Source organism: Chiloscyllium plagiosum, unplaced genomic scaffold (assembly GCF_037043375.1).
Source record: "Chiloscyllium plagiosum isolate Xiang-an unplaced genomic scaffold, Cpla_swu_hap1 HiC_scaffold_26, whole genome shotgun sequence".
In the NCBI taxonomy this organism is placed as follows: domain Eukaryota; kingdom Metazoa; phylum Chordata; class Chondrichthyes; order Orectolobiformes; family Hemiscylliidae; genus Chiloscyllium; species Chiloscyllium plagiosum.
The window spans coordinates 3742623-3762978 of record NW_028270164.1 but is presented as its reverse complement, the minus strand read 5'-3'; the positions used below and the strand labels follow the sequence as shown (position 1 = coordinate 3762978).

At 39.0% G+C, this 20356-nt stretch overlaps 1 protein-coding gene across 1 annotated transcript in view; it reads right to left on the bottom strand.

Moving 5' to 3' along the window:
• Nucleotides 1-20356, bottom strand: part of LOC122563026 (lysine-specific demethylase 9-like) — a 73105-nt gene that overhangs the window by 9762 nt on the left and 42987 nt on the right. Inside the window, exon 3 of the mRNA XM_043716339.2 lies at nucleotides 670-807. Within this exon, the coding sequence (XP_043572274.2) occupies nucleotides 670-807 (138 nt within the window). The remainder of the gene's footprint in view (nucleotides 1-669; nucleotides 808-20356) is intronic.

Sequence of the window (20356 nt, the reverse complement as noted above, 5' to 3'; positions counted from 1 at the left end):
CAGACACTGACAAGCTACTTCCTCAGGCTGCTTAGTCTAGAACATGTGGGCACAATCTCAGGATAAGGACTCATCCATGTAGAACTGAGATAAGGAGTCATTAGTAAACCCCTCAGATACTTTATAAAACATTTTAGTTTTATTTTGCTGTTACATATCCAAGTTTTCTCCTAACACCTTTCTCCCTCCTGTGTGAACCCTTCTAATTCCAACTTGAACTTCCATGAATCGTTCTGTATTAAACTAACCTTGCTCCTGACATCTGTTGTAAGATACTTTTTCTTTTCATTTCAATGTTTATTTCCTTTGTTATTTAGGATGCTCTATTTATTCCCTTCAAGATAGGACCTGCATTGTCACTTCCCTGAAAGCCTTTCTTTAATTTGTAACTGCTTTACCATATGCGGTCCCTTTTTACACAATCAGGAATCTTTTACATTCCCTTAAGAGGGCAGATATGGCCTGTTTAGTCTGATAATGTAGTACTGAATGAGAACTACCATGAGAACATTAGCCTAATTACTGTCAGGAATGGGAATTGAACCTACAACATTCTGACTTGCTGCCTCAGAGGATGGTACATACAATGTTAGAATGGGAGATCATCCTATTCTGTGCTGTGATGTTCAAATCTTTCATCATTGACTAGCCCAAAGTTGGCACACTTACTTTCAAAAATGGAGAGTCTTCCAACATGTCCAGAAATTCAGGGAAGTAATCTCCAACCTCTTCATCCACTGCTCCCACCAAGCTGATCTGTCTCATTGGACCTGCTCTGTATGTGCCACAACAGTAAGTCCGTGAAACCTGTCCAGGCAGAGAGCAATTCATTTAAAAATTCCTAGAAACAGTCAGTAATTGCCCATAAGCAAAAACCAGATTGTAAAAAGGCAATCACCCAGTCAAACCAGACAAACAATTCTGCTTCAGTCATTTCTTAGAATCAAGCAGTACATGAGGCAACAGTAAAATCCATCATGCCTGCATGGATTATTCGAAAACGTAGCCAGTGCAAATGTTTACTGCTTCCAAAACCAAGAAATATCTGTACGTCTAGTGGCTTTATTAACGCCAATTGCTGTCAAGTTATAAATGGCATAAACTTATCTTGTATAACAGCTGTTAACAACATTTAACAATTTTTCCACAGCTCAGGAGGGATCTCTCTGGACTCACTGAAGAAAACCAATCTGTCTTTTCTGCAACGGTTGTTGTAAACTATGACCTTTAACTGCCCCTCGTGTCTATTACCAACCAGTGGAAGTATCCAGAGAAAGACGACTGAAGCAAGGTGCTGGCCAGGGAAGAGTCATAAGGATCACGTCAATGATAGAGCCTGGGAACAAAGATGACTGAATTGTCTTTCCAGTTTTTCCCTTCTGTCTAGAACCCATTTTGCCATGTCTGTATATTTGTGTAAGGCAGAGTTTATAAGGGGATTAGAGTTTTAATTATAGTATTATATGCAGGTGGATTATAACTGTTTATCTGTAGCTAGAGACTAATTTCTCGTAATAAATAGTGATGCTTATTCAGTACAATAAACTAGTCTGTGCTTGCTATCAATTTGGGAATGAAAGTCTGGTAATATTTTAAAACATATTTTAACTTTTGTGATTACTCTGGGAGCACTGGCTCTCTATTTTTAACTTGCTACTGCAGTGTGTTGCAACATGTGGCCACTCAAAAATATAGGAGAAAGTAAGGACTGCAGATGCTGGAGATCAGAGCTGAAAAATGTGTTGCTGGAAAAGCGCAGCAGGTCAGGCAGCATCCAAGGAGCAGGAGAATCGATGTTTCAGGCATAAGCCCTTCTTCAGGAACCTGCCTGAAAAAGGGCTTATGCCCGAAACGTCGATTCTCCTGCTCCTTGGATGCTGCCTGACCTGCTGCGCTTTTCCACTCAAAAATATAGGTCAAAGATTTTATTCACTCTCACACAGCTTTTATGATTGGAACAAATTTAGTTTCATGCTAAAGTTAATGCTAAGAACCTTACATCTTTAAATATTTTGCTTGACTTGTGCTGTTACTTGCATAGTCCCCAGTGCAGTCACAAATATTCCAGGTGTGCACTGACAATGACACTTGACGACGGAACATCACTCTAAAAGACTGTGATTTCAAATGAATCTGTTAGATTATAACCTGGTGTTGTGTGACTTCTGATATTTATGTGGCACAGTACGGTGGGCGGCACGGTGGCACAGTGGTTAGCACTGCTGCCTCACAGCGCCAGAGACCCGGGTTCAATTCCCGCCTCAGGCGACTGACTGTGTGGAGTTTGCACGTTCTCCCCGTGTCTGCGTGGGTTTCCTCCGGGTGCTCCGGTTTCCTCCCACAGTCCAAAGATGTGCAGGTCAGGTGAATTGGCCATGCTAAATTGCCTGTAGTGTTAGATAAGGGGTAAATGTAAGGGTATGGGTGGGTTGCGCTTCGGCGGGTCGGTGTGGACTTGTTGGGCCGAAGGGCCTGTTTCCACACTGTAATGTAATCTAATCTAATCTAAAAAATCTAATCTAGTACAGAACAGAGAGGAATGTCTACAGTTCATCTGACAAATTCAATATCTAGAAAAGGACTCTATCCCATGAATCCTTTCCATCAAAATTTTTTTTCTACAATTACTTTGGATACTATAAATTTAGTTCAGTCATACATATTAGAAGATCTATCAAAATGATTAGTCAATAATGCATGCAAGAAAGAAGTGCAAGCCTAGCACTTCTGCAGTACTTAATACAATCAATCGTTATTGTTACGGATGAAACAAACAGCAATATTCGGTTAGCACTGGTGCAGTTTAATGCAAAATGTGCAAGTTCTGTTTTTCACAGATTCCATTGTTACACACTTTTGCACAGAATCTGCACAGATACCTGCAGATTCTGTAAAAAGCTATCAGTAACGATGTAAATTTCAGGGAATCACACACTAACCTATTATTAAAATTGGATGAAAAAGTTAGCTGTAGCGTAAACAGGTACCTGCATGTCATAGATAAGAAACAATCATACAGATGTGGAACCTCATTCCCCCATGATTTTCTTTTAAAGGCTCTGTAACATTAATTTTCTTTTCACTATACCTGTACTGGTTTTCAATGTTTCTGCCTTAACCTCATACATGTTTTATTTCTCTTCCTGTACTGTGATTTAAGTGTCAATTTTATTGGTGAATTTTAAACTTCCAGCTTTGCAGTCTGTACATCCCAGTAAGGATTTTCCCAGTTTATTTGTTGCTTTCTCAGACATTAAAAGGTCCTGAGTAGAGGGTGTTGCATTAGATCAGGCATCCAAATGTTAGAAATTTTCCTTGACATGCTTGCAAAAAGAGGTGAAAGCTGATCATTCACCTTTTCAAAACAAACCTTTGTGACTGATTGGAGGATGCAGTGAAGAGTTTCACATCACAAATGACTACATCTGAAGGACAAATAATTTGCTCTGCTGTACTCAATCTCTCCACTGGCTGGTGCTATAGTCACAGTCAGATTATTTCCAAGGCCATGGAAGTGTCTCTTTCTTTAAAGATTCTCTGAACTCCCTAAAAGCACCAGGTAAAATACAGAAATACTCCAATGAAAAGTGATTTGATTTATTGAGAGCAACTCACCATCTGACATCCAACAGTAATGTTCACTCTACACAAGTTGCAAGTCAGGAGTATGGTAGCTTACTCTTTAATACTTTAAAGTTTGTTGTGCATCTTTAAAAACACTCAAAGCTTTGGGACTGTCACAAAGCTGGTCCTTTTCTCAAGGATACTTGTCCTTGATCTTTTTCACTTACCGAACTAATTGTAAAGTTATGGCCTGGGTTGCCTGCTCAAGAATGTTTTGAGTGGTCTGGCCTCGTCCAGAACAGGGACAAAGTGGCCCACATTATCTGTATCTTGTTAATTCACAGTTACAGCAGTGCATACCATATACAAGACACACTGCAGCAACTCATCAAATCTCTTACTGACTTCTTCATCGCTGGGTCAAACTCTTAAGAACTTGCTCCCTGGCAGCCTGTGGGTATCGCTAGCTTAGATGCTCAATGTCTGTATTTACTGGCCCCTCAAGATTTTTTTGTTATTCATTCTCAGAATGTGGGTATTGCTGGCTAGGCCAGCATTTACTATCCATTGTTAATTGCCCAAAGAGCAGTTAGGAATTAACACCATAACTGTGGGTCTGGAGTTACAGTAGACCAAACCGGGTAAGGATAGCAGTTTCCTTCCCTAATAAACATTAGTGAACCAAATGAGTTTTTCTGATCGTGAACATTGGTTTGATCGCCATTGTTAGACTCTTAATTCCAGATTTTTATTGATTTCAAATTCGACCATTTGCCATGGTGAGATTTCCACCCAGATCCCCAGAACATTCCCTGGGTTGCTGGCTTATTAGTCAAGCAATAATACACTAGGTCCATTGTCTCTCCCAATGCATCAGTATTGCCTGAGAGTTCTGAGGTGTATGTAAGTTGACTGAAAGTCGCGATTCTCAGAATGCACCAGTGTTTACTCAGTGCCCCCTGAAGCAGGCCAGTTTATTCAGCACCTTGTTAGTGTTGAATTTAGGTCAGTGAATGCCAACTGGTATTCAAAAACAACACATCAGGATTAACTGCTCTGATTTTCTCTCAGTCAGATTCTCATGTCAGTTAATATTACCATGAAGATCGAGTCTCACTTATAGTTTGGAGCTCTCAAATTTTAGTCATAAATGGTACCATAAGACCATAAAAATTAGAAACAGGAATAGGCCATTTAACCCTTGAGCCTTCAATAGGACCACGGTTGATACAACATTCTTCATGACCGATTTCCTCTTCTAACTCTTGATTCCCCTACTGATGAAAAATCTATCACACAAATCAATGGTGCAGTATCTGGACTGGCATTCTCTGTTAGGTTAATATTAAATATCGCACCTTCCTAAACTGCCATCAGTTCACGTTGCTCAGCCACTGAGTTGGCGATGGACCAATCTCTCTCACGCACAAAAATAATTAATAAACAAACCCTCACGATGCAGGAAGCTCAGTCAGACACAACAGACTGACTACACTTCCTATCAATATGCCACCAATAAGCTGTATCTGGTATTGCAAACTATTGATGCGAAGCCACCTGATAGCAGATCTAGTCATCAATCCCAGGCATTATCAGAAGAATGTGTTCACCTATCACCTCTGTGGCTGTTCAGGTAACATCTTAATTTTTAAATTCTCATGTTCAATCTGTCAATGGCTTCTCAATAACTCTAAAGTTGCTTCCAGTACACTAACCCACTGAAATTCTTGCATTTCTTAAATTCTGGCCCCTTGTGCATCCCTAATTTTATCATCCCTCTGATGATGTTTGTGCATTCAACTCCTTAGACCCCAAACTTCCCTAAATCTCTCTGTAAAAATACAAGTTGCTTTTGTAAAACGTTTGAACATGCTAACAGTGCAGATTGACATTAAGAGTCTTCCTCAGAGAAGTCACAGTACAATTTAATAATAAGCATTGTTAATGAAATTAAGTTCCTTTCACACAAGAACAAGAACAGAGCTTCATCTGATGTCCCAGTCAATATTTATCTAGCCACTACAAGCACATTATCTGATCATGAATCTCACAGCTATTTACTGAGTCTTTCTGACTGCCTCATCTTTTGACTCCTGTCACTGATCCTGCTCTGGATAATCCTGGATACTGTTAGTTTGGAAAATAAAAAAGGTTCTTCTGACATGACAGTGGGTGCAGGAAACATGGTCTTGTCAGAACACTACATCACTGTCCCCTCCAATCTTGCTGGCCCTCCCACTAAACATCATGAAAGTATAATTTAGGCAGGAATGAGAGTATGGGAAGTAGGGATCAGCCACTCCTGAGAAGGAAGATGGACAGTGTATCTATAGCCATGTGCTCCAACTTATCAAAGTTAAATACGAAAGGAAAATTTTTAGCACTACTCACTGAATGATAGCTAGTAATATCATCAAATAAACCCATATGATCACTGCAGGGCCAGAGAAACGAGGCTATTTAGTCCCCTGATCAACTCCCTTAACTGATCCTTTGAATTAATGAGTCAGAGGGAAAGGGTTCAATTTTGGAGCCAATAAAACTTTAGAGATCAATCTCAGAAATGAAAGTAAAAGTTGCATTAAGACAGTTTTCTTGCGCAGCTTAGAAACATTCCAGATTACTTCATGCACAATGAATTACTTATGAATTGCAGTCAATTTATGTTCAGCAAGTTCCTGCAAACAATGAAAAATGGAAAGAGCAGTAAATATGTTTTCTAATATTCGGCAAGGGTTTTATGTTGGACAGAATGCCTGGAGAGAATTCCACTGAATCTGCCTCAAGCAGACGGATATTCAAAGGCTTCTTGAATCGACAGACTGGTTTACACTCCCAGAACTGAATGTTTGAGATACAAAACATTGCTGAAAGCAGATCGCAGTTATGAAATGTTGAAGTGCTGTAGAGAAGGATTAGCTAAACTGCAAAGAGAACACAGCAAGTCAGAACAAATCCCCTGGTATTATTTGAATGATTAAAAATAGATGGGAAGCTGCCAGCTGTAAAACATGTCATGGTACGGTTAAAGTCCGCCAGCCAGCTGGCCCAGGTGGAGTCGTTTACAGTGAATTCCTTGGTAATAAGTCACTCATTTACCTAAAACCAGAAGCAGCAGGAGATCCAAGCATTTAATTGAGGAGAGATTGCATAAACGAGATGATTTGACAGAGGAGGAGTAAAATTTTGAATAGAATCAAACAGGGTAGATCAAGAATGATTTTCGGTTATGTCCCCCACCCTGCTGGTGGGGGACATAACCTTCAAATCAAAGCAGGCTTTTTTGGGTGAAGTTAGGAAACATTTCTTCACACAAAGGATGGTAGATTGTGAAACTCAATCTCATAAATGCAGTAGCTGCTAGTTCAATTATTTAAAATTGAGATTAAGATGCCAGGGCAAAGGGAGAAAAAGACATAAGACAAGGCAAGTGAATGATGTTCAGATACAGTGGAGCCACAACCTCACTGAATGGCTCGAGGGGTTGAATGGTCTTGTTTAGTTCCTATATTCATCAAAATGTTGCATGGACCAGCACGGCTTAAAATGTCTTGCATTAAGGAATCATCAGATACAAATTTCTCTGTGCTATCTGAAAATATAAAGGAAACTGGGTCAGTACTTGAAGGAGTGGAGATTGAGGCTATTAATTTTGTAGGATCGGTGAGCTAAGCTAAATCTTTTCTAGTGCTGTCACTGATTAGTGTGGGACAACCTTCAGGTCAAGTGTGCTTTCAGATGAAAATAACAGCTCCCATGGCATTTATATGATGAGAGACAATATTTATCCTTCAACCAATATCACTTAAGCAGATCGGCTGCTTGTTTATCTCACTGTGGTTTGTGGAATCTTGTGAACATGAGTAGGAGATGTAGACCATTAGGCTCTTTGAGCCTGTTCTGTCATTCAATAAAATCATGGCTAATCTGTTTGCATCTTTAATTCCATGTTCTCATCCATCCCTAGGGCAAACTCTAATTTTCAAACAGCATCTCCTAGTTCTGGTCCCAAAAAAAAAAAATCACCTTTTCCACCTTATCAAGGCAATTCACGAACTTACATACCTCAATCAAGTCTCTCTTCACTTTTCTAAACACCAGAGAAAACGAATCCAGTCTGTTCAACCTTTCCTTGTGATACAAACTGTTCATTCTAGACAACAATCCAGCAAACTTTCACCGTATTGCATTCAGCACACTAACATCCTCCCTTAAACAGGACAACCAGATAAGACTATTTTTCAGAATGAGCTAGCTGAGTTTCTCCAACAGTTTTTGTTTTTATTTCTGCTTTCCAGCTTCCACGGTATTTTCCTTTTATTCTTATTTTTATGTTCAATTCCTGCCTTAACAAAGGTCAGCATTTCATTACTCTTAATTACCTGTTGTACCTTCATACTAATTTTTTGTGACTCATGCACTAGAAACAAAGTTGGCTGTGCATCTTGGAATCCTCAGTTTTCAGTTTACATAATACTTAGTTTCTTCATTCTGCTAAAGTGACATTATACTCCACATGCAAGATATTTTTCCACCCACTCAAACTATATTGGTCTGCAACCTTCTTGCTTCCTCTTCACAATATACTTTCCTATATATCTTGGCATCAATCTGCTAATTTTGCTACCATGCTTTGCTCCCTTTCACCAAGTCACTGATACAAATTGTAAAAATCTGAGGGCCCACCACAACACATGCAGGACCCCACATATCACATGCTGTCAATCAAAAAAAGACCCATTTTTGCACACTTTGTTTTCCGTTAGACTAGCCAGGAATGAGCCAGCAATATTCTAGTACTTATCTATGATAGTAATGTTACCCACAATACCATGCACATCTACTTTGAACAATAACTTCTAATGTAGAACCTCTTCAAATGCCTTCTGGAAATCCAAATACAGAATGTCAATGGCTCCCCCTTATCCACAGCATATGCCAATCCTTTAAAGAACTCCAATAGATTGGCAAAACAATTTCCTTTTCACAAAATGATACTGAGATTTTTTCTGATTACAGTGAATGTTTTAAAGTGCCCAGATATAAACTCCTTAATGATTAATTTAACTCTTTCCCGACAGATAGCAAGCTAACCAGCCTGTAACTTCCTGTTTTCTGCCTTCTTCTTTTCTTGAACAGTGCAATTATATTTACTTGTTTTAAATTTGATGGAAGCCAGACTCCAGACTCTAGGGAATTTTGGAAAATTAACACCAACCCATCAACTAGTTCAGGGGCCACCCCGCTTTAAGACCCCAGGAAGAACCATCAGTTTTTTTGCCATTCTTTATTTTCTAACTATAGGTAATCTGCTTGCCACTCATCTTTGCACAATTATATGCTTTCCCTAACTTCTTTAGTTAACCACAAATAATGGGTCCTTCTCTTGGAACTTTTTTGGAATATACTTATTTTGACTATTCTGAAACATCCCCTAACTTTCTGACCCTGCGTCTCTGTAACTGATCTCCTAGTCCACCATGACAAAGCGCACTTCAGCCTGCTCAGTTTTCTTGTTCTCATGATTGCCTTTGAGTTTCCAATGCTTATCTTGGACCTACTCCTCTCTCTTTCAAACTTGATGCAAAATTCAATCATATTATGGTTGCCGCTACCTTGAAATAAATACCTTTACTCTAAGGTCATCAGTTAAACCTACCTCATTATTCAATACAGGTAGTTCTCCTGTAACACCGTAGCTGCGCTCCAGTGACACCTCACCTAATAGAAAATTTCTTAATAGAAATAATGGGGTCCTTGGGAAAAGTGGGGCTAGGGGCAGAGCAGCAAAAATGATCACTCACAATCGCTCAAAAATCACCAAACCTCAAACACAAAGTATAGCACAACCTGAATGAAGGTTGAAATCATATTCATTAATGAAACAAAAGTAAATTTAACACAGCACATTTAAAAAAGATGTAAGAAAGCTGCTCTCTGTCAGTACCTCTCACAGAAAGCTGCTCTGTCGGCGGCTGACATTGGCACATGTGCAGAATGAAGCATGTGAACCGTTCGCCGCTGGAATCACGCTATTACGAACAGAAAGAAGTGTTCTTGAAAATACCATTCCCTAATTCTTCAGTGGAGTTATAGCCAACTTGTGCTGCCAAAACATGCTTTACTCCAGAACTACCTGTACCAAGTCTAATACAAACTGTTCTCTGATTGTCTTTTTGTTTTGTAACAACTAGCCTTGATTGTGCATTCTTCAATTTTTTCTCTATGTTCCTTCTTGACATTCTCTGACCTTCATTCCCATATTATTATTCTGCTCTTCTGTCTTGACTCTACTCTGATTTACTTCATTGACCCAAGTATGATCGCTCTTCTCTACTGCTTTACTAATTGGCTGACATCTTTTCCAGAAGTACCTTAACATCAAAGATACATCCTTAGTGTAAAGTGCTTTTGGATGCTGTGAAAACATTCAACATGTTGTCAACATAGCTTATTTCTTTCCTTGTCAATTTCCATAACCTGTGTTTCAGAGGGGAGCACTCTCACTGTGGTCAGCAAATTGTGGGTATGAGCCCCACATCAGATACTTGAGCGTAAAACCCAACTAAATTTGTTCCATGCCATACTGGGGGAATGCTTCATTGTCTGAATAACCACTTTTTAGATTATATAATAAATCTATGTGCTCTCTCAGGAGTACATAAAAACTTTCATGGTATTCTTTAAATAGCACAGAGCTTTCCCTACTATCCCTCAAACTATATCACTGAAGCAGTTTAACTGGTCACTTATCTAAAAACAGCTGCTACCTACTATTTGTATGAGACTTTAAAAGTAATTCAGTGACAAAAAGAACATTGGGATAAAGAACATGAAAGTCACTGTTTCCTTAAAGTCGCTATGTAAATCCTAAAAGGAACATTACATGTCCAAAAAAATATTTTATATTTCTCCCACTCTCCCCATTTATTCAGTGACAACCTTCAATATCTTTGTGTATTATAACTGCACAGTAACTATATTAATGGACCTGTAATCTAAAGGGCTGGACTAACAATACTGAGCCACAAGTTTTAAATTTTATCACTGAAGCTGCAGAATTTAAATTTAATAAATTACATCAATCTAGAATGAAATCCTGGTCTCTGATGTTGTCCATGAAACCACCAGATTATTTTAAAAATCCATCAGGTTCGCAAATGTCCTTTAAGGAATGAAATCTGCTGACCCCACCTAATCTGGTTTACACAATTTCAGATTCACAACAATGTGACTGACTGATAACCATGACTTGTAAATGGGCTAGGAATGCCACTTATGCATCAAGAAGATAGCAATTCACAACCACCTTCTCAAAGGCAATTAGGGGATAGGCTATAAATGCTACCTGAGACTTATCACCCAAAATCCTGAGAATAAAGTATGTAAGACTTTATTTACTGATCACTGCAAAGAGTGGGCGAACACAACATGAAACAGAATTCTTTGGACATTTTATTCAAAATAATCTACCAATTACTTTGACCTAGACATGCTGATGGACTTAAACAGACTGCAGGTCTGTCAAACAAAAAAAAATCAAAAATAAACTGTATTGGCACAAGAGTGCAGAATGCTTTAAGCACAGTAATTTCCCTTGCTCGTTACAGTCACCAATTTAAGACTTTTTTTAAAAAAAAGAGAAAGAAATTGGAATCACAGAAAACAACTTTCACCACAAAATTCTGGAATCTCACGCAACAAAAAATGGAATTTGGCTCAGCCAGTGTGGCTCCACTCAGCTCTGCAAGCAAAAATGTGATACTGTAGTGCATGCTTTCAGAATGCCATTACAAGTTGGACAGGATGCTTGAGATGAACCTTTCACTCACCCTTTCTTTGGAACGGAGCCTTTAAGTTGAGGAATGTTTATAATAGACACACTGGAAAACAGGAAACAGGTTTAAGACGGCAGGGAAACCGCTTTCCCTATGGTGCTGCTACTCAAAGTTTATAAACCAGTCTTGAGGGAGAATACTGCAGATGTGCATATATAGCCCTGAGCATGTCAAGGGGATGAAAGCCAACTGACACACCCGAGTTCTCATATTCAACAGTCCTCTTTTCCCTGTGGTCACCCTCGATGAGGTGGATGTTTCCACATATGTCAGATCAAAAAGAGAAACTCTGCTGTAAGCTGACAATTTCATTGAGCCCATGAGACACTGTACTACAATTAGAGGTACAGAAGTTGGCCATTCAGCCCTGCGTCTGCCTTTCAATTAGTTTGTTTGTTGATACACACTTCAAATCTATGTACTTGTTTGTGCGCCACATTCCATACTTAACAAAAACCTGTCAATCTCAGGGACCAGTACCAAAACCCAGAGCCTTTTGAGGAGAGAGTTCCAGATGTCTGCCTCTGTGTGTGTGAAAAACATCTTTAGATTACAATTACAATGAGAAGTGATTTCTCCAAGCCACTTTTTGAAGTCAGTGTGTTGAATGCTCTTCAAGTTACAGCTATAACGCAGAGGAATATACAGTGATTTGGCGAACAGAAGATTTGGGGCAACTTAGCTTAATGATACCCAGGCTTCAGCAGCAAAGTTCTTGTATTTGATGATAATTAATAGCAGAGACTTTCAAATCTTTCAGTTCACCATGAAGTTTACATGAACTCATCAACTGTCGGCATTTTGTCTTGAACTGGTTTTGACTAACTGCTTTCAGAGAGAATATTAAAACTGGTGTCCTCCAAAAACACAGGTGAAGCAAGGAAGATTTAAAGTCTTGAAAAAGGATAATAAACTTGAAGAATTAGGTCATGTAGGACTTAAAGCTAAAAGGCTGCATTTGTGGCCAATGTCACAGGTAGCTGAAAGACTGCATGTAAGCACAATATCCGTGTTTCCTTTAAACTCAATCTTTGTATAGCTTTGCAGATTTATTACTGAGAGACCAGCATTCTGATTGATCAGCATATAATCCATTAATTAAGATTTATCAAAAATGGATAGATTTTTGAACTTTCAACACAAGCAGCATTCAACATTGCAGGGTATAGCACAAACTGCCTAACCTCATACACAGATAGCTAAACCTTTGCCTGTTTTTGGTCTAATCTCCCCCTCTTTCGTAATTTAGAGGCAAAACAACTACACATATGCTTATTTGAAGAGGTTTAATTCCTAACCAATGAGAGAATCATGCAATATGTGCATCAATAGCTGTGTTTGAACAATGGAGTGATGTGACATTGGGTACCACTGTGCATGTGGAAATGGATCACAGCAGCCATTACTAATAGCATCACCTTAACTGTGCATTGGCATCAAACACTGCAAAATCTAAAATTAAAAGTAGGAAGAAGGCGGACAGGGAATGGGGAAAGGACAATGCATTTATTACATTTTCAGTTAAATTGTTTGTATTGCAGAGCAATTTTCAGGATGTCCAAAAGTAATTACAGATAACAAAGAACTTTTTGCAGTTCCTGTTGAATGTAGGAACCATGACAATCAAATTCCACCCAACCTCCTACAAACAATAATGTGATTCTAGCCAGGTAGTCTGTTTTAGGTATTAGTTGAGAGATAAATACTGGTCAGGAGGACCAAGGAGTAACTTCACTCCTAGGAAGGTAAGAGAAGAGGGCAACGGAGCCCCACAAATCTGCTCTGACTTTTTAGATCAATGCTGATCATTTATCTTGTTGTCATATGTCCACACTATCTCTATATCCCTTGATGTAATTCGTAACTAGACATCTATCAATTTCTATATTGCACTTAATAATTTGAGTTTCCGCCACGTTCTGGGGTAAAGAATCCCAAAGATTCACCACCCTTTGAAGTAAGAAGCTCTCCCTCATCTCAGACCTAAATGGCTCATCTTTTAGTCTGAGATTGTTCCCCTAGTTCTAGAACTACAGCCAGACAAAACATTGCTTCCGCAATCCATCCTGTCTAGTTCTTTAAAATAAAGTTAAGCTCCTATGAGGCCACCTCACATACTTCAAAATTCCTCTTCAAGTACTGCCTTCAGGATATTTTACGACTATCTTACTATGTAGGTGGACAGCTTAGTCTAATGTTCCATCTGAAAAACGACACCTCCATAGTGCAGCACTTGCTCAATCCTGATTCTAAAAGGGCCAGACAGGATTATATGCTCAAATTATACGACAGGGATTTAAAATCACAACCTTTTGACTGGGAACAAATAGTTTGCTAGCCCAGAATCAAGATTTCTGCACCACAAACACATAGCATTGTAAACTTGGCCAATTTTAAAAGAACATGTACCTTACACAAGCCTTCTGAAATCTGGAATGTTATTCTTGGTATGACACACACATTAAACGGTTCAAGAAGTTCTGTTAGTAACACTCAGCTACTTAAACAAACACAGTACCAGCTGTAAGCCCCTTAACACCTTCAGGGAAAATCCAACCAGACTTTAACGGGGCTGAGAAAAGCTCAGAATGTCTGTGCACAATTAAGAAACTCAATCACGGATGTAACCATTTTAAAGAGGAACTCAGAGGATGCAGAAAATGAAGAGGTCAGACTAAATATTGAGCTGTAAATGAAAGTGACACAATGTCTCTTGAGCAGCATACAAAACAGAATATGCCCAAGACTTTCCAAAGGAACTAATTATCTGATGAGAAAAAGATAGTTCAATGTTCATGAAATTAGTTCCCACAGAATAAATAATATCCGTAATATTCTCCACAATATAGGAAGCTGACAAGATAGCAAAGAACACAACTGACCAGCAACCACATGAAATCTTTCACAAGCTCAAGATGTCCCAAGTGCCTCAAAGAAAATAAAATAAAATAGAAGCAAGTCAAGATAAATACAGGAGAAAATCATTCACTCATTGTGCCTAGATCCATTCTTTGGTAAATGATTCATATCTCCCATTCCCCATGCCTTTCGATTATTTTCTTCAAGGATTTATTCAATTCCATTTTGAAACATTTCCCTTTATTTACCCTTTCAAAACATTGCAAGATTTGGAGTAAGTGCTTAATGAGGGCAGTGATGTTGAGATAATGAACATGGATGTTGAAATGGTATGACATTGCCTCACAAGAGATTTAGGAGAAATGTTTCAGTTCATGGAATAAAAGGGGCAATAGCAGAATGGATATGAAATTAGTTGAGTGACAGGAAATGGGTGCAAGTGGTTGATGGAGGTTTTTTGACCTGGAAGGTGGTTTGTGGAGGAGTTCGCCAGGAGTTATTTCTTCTTTTCTCAATGACCTAAATCTTGGTGTACAGGGTACAGTTGCAAGGTTTGGATATGATACAAAATTTGAAAGTATTGAAAACCATGTGGACAATAATGTGGAACAAGAAGTGATACGCACGTTGATAGAATCATCAGGTATGGAGTTGGAGAAGTTAAATGGAGAGAAATATGGCGATTTATTTTGATAACCAGAACATGGAGATAAAATAAACAATAAAGGGTATAATTCTGAATGGGCTGCAGGTACAGAGGGACCCAAAGGTAATTGTGCACAGGTTATTACAGGTGGCAGGATAGGGTGACAGCATGGTTAATGAAGCATATTGTACCCTAAGCTTTACTAATAGAGACACGAAGGATACAAATAGATGAGAGAGCATGGAAAAGATTCTAAAGAATGGTTCAATGGGCAGGGAACTTCAGTTATGAAAACTGGAGATTCTTGGACTTTTCCTTGAAGACTAAGAGAAGATCTGGTGCAGGCATTCAAAATTGAGTGGTCTGGTCAGAATAGATAGGGAAAAACTGTTCCTACTCATGAAAGGAATTAAATGAGAGGACACAGATTTCAAGTAATTTGCAAAATCAAGAATTATGAGAAAAACCCTTTCACGCAGGGAGTGGTTAAAATCTGGGATGCATTAAGTGGTGAAGGGTGGTGCACTTGAGGTATTCAAAAGGGAGTTAGCCATGTGAAAAGTAACAATGTGCAGTTATGGGAAGAAGACAGGAGAGTGATACCAAGTAAAATGCTTATTCAAAGAGTTAGTGCAGATGCAAAAAAATGATTATTTCTGATTTGTGGCAATTCAGTATGATTCTGAACAACTATCAATTTTTTTGACCTTATGTGCGCACAGAGAACAATCTCATTTTCTCCACATAACTGAAGTTCCTCAGTCTGACATCATTCTAATAAACCTCCTCCACATTCTCTCACAAGACCTTGGCATCCTTCCCAAAATGTGATGCCCAGACTTAAACATCACACACACATGAACCACACTAACCTCAATTACCCTCTCCGTTATTTCAAAGACATTAAGTTAATCAGACACATGTAATGGGGAACAACTGCAGTTAATTTATCACAAGTCCCACAAACAGCAACGAAGAAAGTGATTGGGTAGCCTATTTCTTTTCGGCACAATGGGTTGGGGGACAAATGTCAGCCAGGGCTTCAGGTGAACTCACTTCTTCCAGTAAAATGACATCTGAAGCCTACCAGAGACAACAGCCAGTACCTTAACACAAAAAAAAATCAGCACTCACTCAGTAATGCACTGAAGTCTCAGCCTAGGTTCTAGATTATGTGCTTCAGCACGTAGAATGGTGCTTGAACTCAACCCAAAAGTGTTTCTCACAAGCCAATGTTGACACCCAAATTCTATAAGCTTTCGGCAGACTACAGAAGAACGGTATTTACACGTCACTTATGTTTACCCCAGTAAATCTGGTTTTGGGTAATCGTCACACTGTGAACACTGTTCGATGGTACACCTTCACCATTTTCCTACACTGAGTCAATGTAAATTAATATCATTATAAAACAGCCTTTAAAGATTCACTTCAGACACTGCACACACTCAAACTCTAAGTTATCAAGGTAAATTAAACACTGAAAGATAGCCTCAAGTGTTCTATTTTTAATCGCAATTTAGGGGAACCCAGTTTCAAATCTACATAAAAAACATTTCCAAGTGAGACAGAACATTCCCAAGAGAGACAGAGAAATATGTTAAATAAAATTGGAATAGAATCTGCAGGCAGGATTTGAAAAAAACTGTATAAAAGACAAAGCAGGAAACTAAATAACAGTGCACATTGTAGTCTTGTACGGTGTCAAAGCACAGATGGATTAGTGTTTTTAGGAGTCAGACTTCAGACAATGTCATAGCATATTTACTTTATAGTTAAATGCTCAAGTGCAGAGGCACCTCTATCAGCTGCCTCTAGTTGTACAAACGTTCCTATTGAATAAGCAACACTAAACATCGGTGGGGGGAGGGGGCAAATGTGTGTGTGTTCGATCACTGGTCCCACAGGTTCCAACTCTGGATATCAAGAGAGGTTTCCTAAAAAGCTACAGATATCTGACTCGCTTAGACCAACTGTAAAAACAGAAACAGTTAGCATGATACAACGCCTATCCTGAAGCAGGGTCAATAAATGCTGTAAAATAAAGGCAACTGTGAGATTATTACAACACGTTGCCAGCAGAGGTAATCGAGGCAGCCATGGTAGATTCATTTAAGGTGCATCTGGACAGATGCATGAGTAGGTGGGGAGCAGAGGGATACAGATGCTTAGGAATCGGATGTTAGGTTCAGACAGTGGACAGTGGATTTGGATCGGCTCGGGCTTGGACGGTCAAAGGGCCTGTTCCTGGGCTGTAAATTTTCTCTGTTTTTTTTGTTTAAGAGCAGTAGCAAACACAGTCACGAGAACTGAGGGGATTAAATGACCAAGTTCATAATGCCTCTCAGCAACTTTCCCACAATGCATAAAGATTTGCTGACATGGTAAAAGAAACACTTGATTAGGTTTGCCCATCTACTGGGAGTAAATTACAGTCTTTGAGATTTCATTAACAAGATATAGATTCAGGCCAGGAACTCAAATTTATAATGTGCATCACTATGTCTTCAGGAATCCCAAAGCACTTTATAATCAATTAATCACTTCTGTTAAGTGCAATCACTACCAAATATAGAGAAAGCAAACCTGAAACCTCTATTAACCGAAAGAGCAGGAGAGGTGTAAAGAACTCCAACTGCACACATCTAAGTTATACATCATTCCAAGTTGCCATTCTTTTATCTTCACTGGATTAAAATCATAAACCTCGTCACTGCACTGTGGGAACATTTTAATAAATGGACTGCAGCAGTTCAAGGTGGTCGATAAGCACTACAAGGACAATTATGAATGGACGATAAACGTTGACCTTCTCCTCTGAATAACTGAGGTCATTTCTGCACAGCAAGGTGCCATGAACAGGGCCCAGTTTATCTGATTTAATCAAAAATTACTTGGACTTTAACTTGGATTTCATTCATTATAACAGTTCAAAATATAATCTTTTATCTAACTAAACAAAGCAAAGGATATAGTCGCATTAAGGTTAACTTTGAACATAATCTTAAAACATAGAAGACAGAGTGAAACGGCGACCGAGTGGGGATTGTCTTTTTGTCCTGTTAAGTATAGGTAAATACTGTCAAGTAATAACAAAGCAACCATTCAAATTAAATAGATCAATCATGAAAACCAGACTGGAGGAAGTAGTCTGCAGATGAAGGCAAACTAAGGACAGAGTAAAGAGCATTCAGAAAATGAAAATTTTAAATGACCTCCTTCTAGTATAATTCATCATGTATACCTTTACTGAAAGTCACCTTCACATATAAATGAGTTGGCTGTCAGTAGGGGCTTGGCTGCAGGTAGCAGTAATACCGTACAGGAAATAAAACTGGACACTGACCAGCATCTATATTAGTGCTCTGCTCCAGGGCCAACCTGAGGTCCCAATAAAATTTTTTGAAGGTAAGTGGGGTACAGACCAATGTGATCAGACATGAGATCAAAACCGTGTGGAATCATTGTAGGTAGAAATGTGCTAGAGAAAGAAAAACAAAGATACTGGCAAGAGAAAACTTTGCCCTGGGGAAGATAAATATTCTAATAATACCACAGTTTCCACTTGCAAATGAAGGCGTCTGAAGCAGCACTGCCTTACTTAATTGCAGATGGATCAAAATGTCACCATTTTTCTATAATCCAGTGCTGATGGTACACTTGTGCTTTCTTGTCTAAACACTAAACAGTCACCCATATCAGACATTCTTCTTGTTTGAAAATCTCCCTTAGGATACGTTAAATCCATCATGTTTCTATTTGCTTGCTTGCTTCATGACAAACTGCAACATCAGGAAGGCAAAGGAATTCCACAAATAGCTGCTTATTCCTTTCCAGAAGTGGTGCAGGCATTTGAGTGCCAACAACTCACCTTTAACCTGAACGATATAGGTCAGTAATCTATTGGTATACTCCTATATGCAGTATGTGCATGCAATGGTATCAGAACATTCTTACCCCTGCTTTCTACCAACCCAAACAAATAAGAAAAATTGTCCTGACATTTTCCATAAACCCTTGCCACCGTTCCCACAACACATTTGCTGTCTTACAGCCTCCATGTCTTCAGTTTCTCTCTCTCATCCTCATCAAGCTCATTTCATCCAAAATAATCTCCTGCCCCCTATCAAACACTCCCACTAAACGGCTAATCACCTAACTTCCTTTACTTGCATCCTACATGAAAGCAATGGAAATGATCCGTGTCAAAAGCGCTGCTGTCTTCTTGGAAAGCCACCATCATTACCACTATTATGAACTAGACAGCATCCTTACAAATAATCAGCCCAAAACAATTTTCTATCTCTTTTCAAATGATCATGAAGATACTGTTGTCTCTCAGATCCCTGTTCATCTCTCCTATAATTCCCCAAGTAACCACAGGCCAAGAATCTGACATTTGATGTATGCTTTCTCTCCAAATGGGTAGATTTACTTGTGGTGTGCCAATGTTATGTTATCCCTCATAAACTAAGAAACCAGGACATGGGTATGGTGTAATTAAAGGATCAGGTAGATGTTTATTACAGCTCACTAATATTTACACTAACAGGCACTTCAGTACCTGGGCAAACATTTAGTTATTGAGCATCAATACCAGCACAATGTGGAGCACTAGCGCTCCGAAAGCTGGTGCTTCCAAATTATCTTATCTTGGGTCCAACAAGTTTGAGTCAAAGACCTTTAGATCTTCAGATCAAATGCTATTATGTAGCAATAATATCAAGAGAGCGTGTCTCTTAAAGGTATACTGACTGAGAGATGTAATATAACAGACACTGGGAAATGCTGGAGTCTATTTTTAAAGGAAATTATAATACAGAGTCAGCATGGATTTATATGGATAAGGTAAATTACGGTGCTGACAAATTTGAGTTAAAGTAGCTTCAGTGCACAGCAGAAATTATGAAGGCATAAGATATGTTGGCCTTTATTGCAAGAAAACTGGCATACAAGAATAAGGAATACTTACACAACCAGAGTGCAGAGCTCTGATGTTCAAATCTAGGCATGGATACATAGTATAAGGTTATTCCTTACCTTGAAAGATATAAAAAATTCACTCATGAGATATGGGTGTTGCTCGCTAGGCCAGCATTTGTTGTTCATTCCCAGCACCTTTAGAGAAGGTGGTGGGTGGACTGCCTTCTTGATTTGGTGATGATTCATCTACAATGCCTTCAGGGAAGGAGACCCAGCGACAGTGAAGGAATGGTAACGTATTTCCAAGTCAAGATGGTGAATGGCTTGGAAGGGAATTTGAAGTTGGTGGTGTGCCTATGTATTTGCTGCCCTGTCCTAGATGGTTGTGGATTTGCTGTAGTAGGAGCCTTAATGAATTTCTGCAGTGCGTTTGTAGATAGTACACACTGCTGTTACTGAGCATTAGTGGTGAAGGAAATGAATTTTTGTGTATGAGGTGCCAGTCAGGTGGTTTGCTTTGTCCTGT